This window comes from Ruditapes philippinarum, unplaced genomic scaffold, assembly GCF_026571515.1.
Source record: "Ruditapes philippinarum isolate M1 unplaced genomic scaffold, ASM2657151v2 ctg1785_1_1_1_1, whole genome shotgun sequence".
Lineage (NCBI taxonomy): Eukaryota > Metazoa > Mollusca > Bivalvia > Venerida > Veneridae > Ruditapes > Ruditapes philippinarum.
The window spans coordinates 343,142-345,768 of NW_026854096.1; the positions used below are offsets into that span (position 1 = coordinate 343,142).

Sequence of the window (2,627 nt, forward strand, 5' to 3'; positions counted from 1 at the left end):
ACATACATCAAATCGAACATTACTTTAGATAAAAAAAAAATCCAGTTCAATCATGTCAAAAACTCTAGCGGAGTGACGTGAGAAACCTGGTATGTACAAATGCAATAACATGCGATAAAACAGATTGTTTTTCTACCTTTACTACAAGGTTCTGTTTATAATAACTTTATAATTACCCTGTATTTATTGCTGAACTCTACTCGTACCACTTTACAAAACATTTGATATTACGCAGTGATTTAGAAAATTTCTATCTGAATTTCAGCTTTTAATGAGAAAACCGAGTTGACAAATTTATCATATTTACTTTTTACAACTTAAAAGAGATATTAAATTGTAATTACATTTAGAATTTATTCAGAATACAAATGATTTTAAATGTTCACTTATAGACGAAATATTTGTTACATTGGTTTGAAATTTCTTGCATGGCGACCTTTGACTTAATTAATAGGCTACATTGACGTCGCAGCTGACAAGGTAAAATTATATATGGAAAAAATCATTCAAAAACAGAAATAGCAAAATTGTCAATGGCGGTATTGTTTAATGTATTTTCTGTCACCAAATATTGATTGGAATGCTCTTATCACAACTTGAAAATAAATTAGAATAACCAAACGTTAATATTGCTTTTACAGTGCAGGAAGTTTAATCGCTTAATCTACATTATATCTCGGAGTTTATATGGAAACAAACACATCAAATAACATTTGTAAGATCTAAATTTACGCAAAATACTACACTCACGCCGGGAAACCATTTCTATTAATAAGAACAGCCAAGAACCAATATAAAAACGCAGAACTAATTCGGATTCCTGGAATTTCCAAATTTGTGAGTATTTAAGATATGTTTTCTGCGTCAAAAATCACTTTGCGATTTGTTTTCATAATTTTGAGACTTCAGATTATATTATTTATCTTCAAGACTTATTAAACATTACAAAAATGCTTGAAAATAGCACATATTCTGTTAAATGGCCGAAAGTTATTGGCAACACAAAGAGGTATCGAGCATCGTTCGGGCTAAAGTCGTTCATGGAAGGGGAACATTTGATTGTTTTTAAGGTAATTCAGAAAGACAGTAGGTATTCCGTATTGGTAAGATAAACTAATGAGAGGAGTTGAAATGTATTTAAGGGGCTCAAAATATTAAAATGGTATCAAAATTTGGAAAAAGGGGTGATAGATACGGCTGATAAAATATTAACCCTACTATCAATGTAAAACTCCAATTTATTAAAATAGCAACATTCTGCCATGTCTGGCGTGTATGAAATTTGATTTTTTTTATTTTAGGGCAAGGCGTTTAGTCATGAAGATTATATTCCGAGGCCTGTTGTTGTGAAGAGTATGAGGTACTTCTGTGGAAATAAAGATGACTTTGAGATGTATAAACTTTGCAACGAACAAACCCGAATATTGGCCATTCACTTCAACAAACTATCCGCAACTTTTTCAAGCAAAGTAAGTTCATTTACGGACTATTTTAACGAATATAAATATACATTTACATACAAATTTATTTAGAGATATAAACATTGTGTATTGTTCTGTTCAAAATAGCATTAACCGAAAAAGATTTTATGCTTATTTTTACGAAACTAATAAAAAACCAACTATTTGATGTATGTATGCCATTGAATAATAATTATTTTTGTAGAGCACTTTTCAAATTTTTTCAGAAGATGCAATCTACATTTAAGTTACGGTTTGTTGTTGCTGCTGTTACGCAAATCGACACAAGATCTACCTTAGCCTTGGGCAAGAAATTTAAGAAAGATGAATATGTCGCCTTTGAGGAAAAGCTTGAAGGAAAGTTTACAACTTTTATTGACAAGCGGGGAGAGACGTTGGATAGAAATAAATGTTGTTTGATTTTGGAGGCATTCAGCCATTTTTCTTTTGTCGTTTCTGGAGAAAACTTTGTTATTTGTGGTCTCAAAGGCGTTTATAGAGAGGACAAATCAGACTTCATCCTAACCAACCCGACAATACATTCGAGAGAAGGTAAATTTGGTCAGAAAGACAAGCGAGACCCGGGAATAAGAGATGTTACAAAGAACCATACTTGCAATAAGTTTTGCCAAATGTTTATGAAGAAACCATCAACATTTGACAATGGCACAAGCGAGATATGAATGAATCAAATACAGCTCAACTCTGTACAAGAAGAGGGTTTATCTAGATATTGAATGCAGCAACACCGGAAAACAAGCATCATACATCAGAGAAGAACATGGATACACTGTTGAAAACGTTGATAAATGCTTAAAAAGCCATACTGACATACAAACAGGGACAGTCTGTAAAATAGGCATTCGTAAATGACGAATCACCTTTGTAAGATCAGTAGGTTGGAGAAGCTGGCATTAAAGTTCACATATTGTTTTGAGAGGCCGATGTCTGAATCGACAGTGGTGTTAAGTTTTGTATTTTAAGTGAAGCTAGTTGGGAGATGTGATATAGTCGTGGCTGTGAGAAAAAATAAACGAATGGACATATGGATTGACAAATGGAATATTTAATTGAAAGAGGAGTTTCAAAAGAAAAACACGGTTTAAATAAAAAAGATATGTACCTATCAATTTTGAAATGAAATACAAAAAAATTACATTTCACATT

The 2,627-nt window shown here is 32.1% G+C and overlaps 1 protein-coding gene across 1 annotated transcript; it reads left to right on the plus strand.

The window, feature by feature from the left end:
* The first annotated feature begins 852 nt into the window (after positions 1-852).
* Positions 853-2,627, plus strand: LOC132738920 (uncharacterized). Its single transcript, XM_060726534.1, has 3 exons — positions 853-1,070; positions 1,302-1,469; positions 1,688-2,627. Exons 1-3 carry the CDS (start codon positions 951-953, stop codon positions 2,141-2,143), a joined length of 744 nt encoding a protein of 247 aa, XP_060582517.1. The 5' UTR covers positions 853-950; the 3' UTR covers positions 2,144-2,627.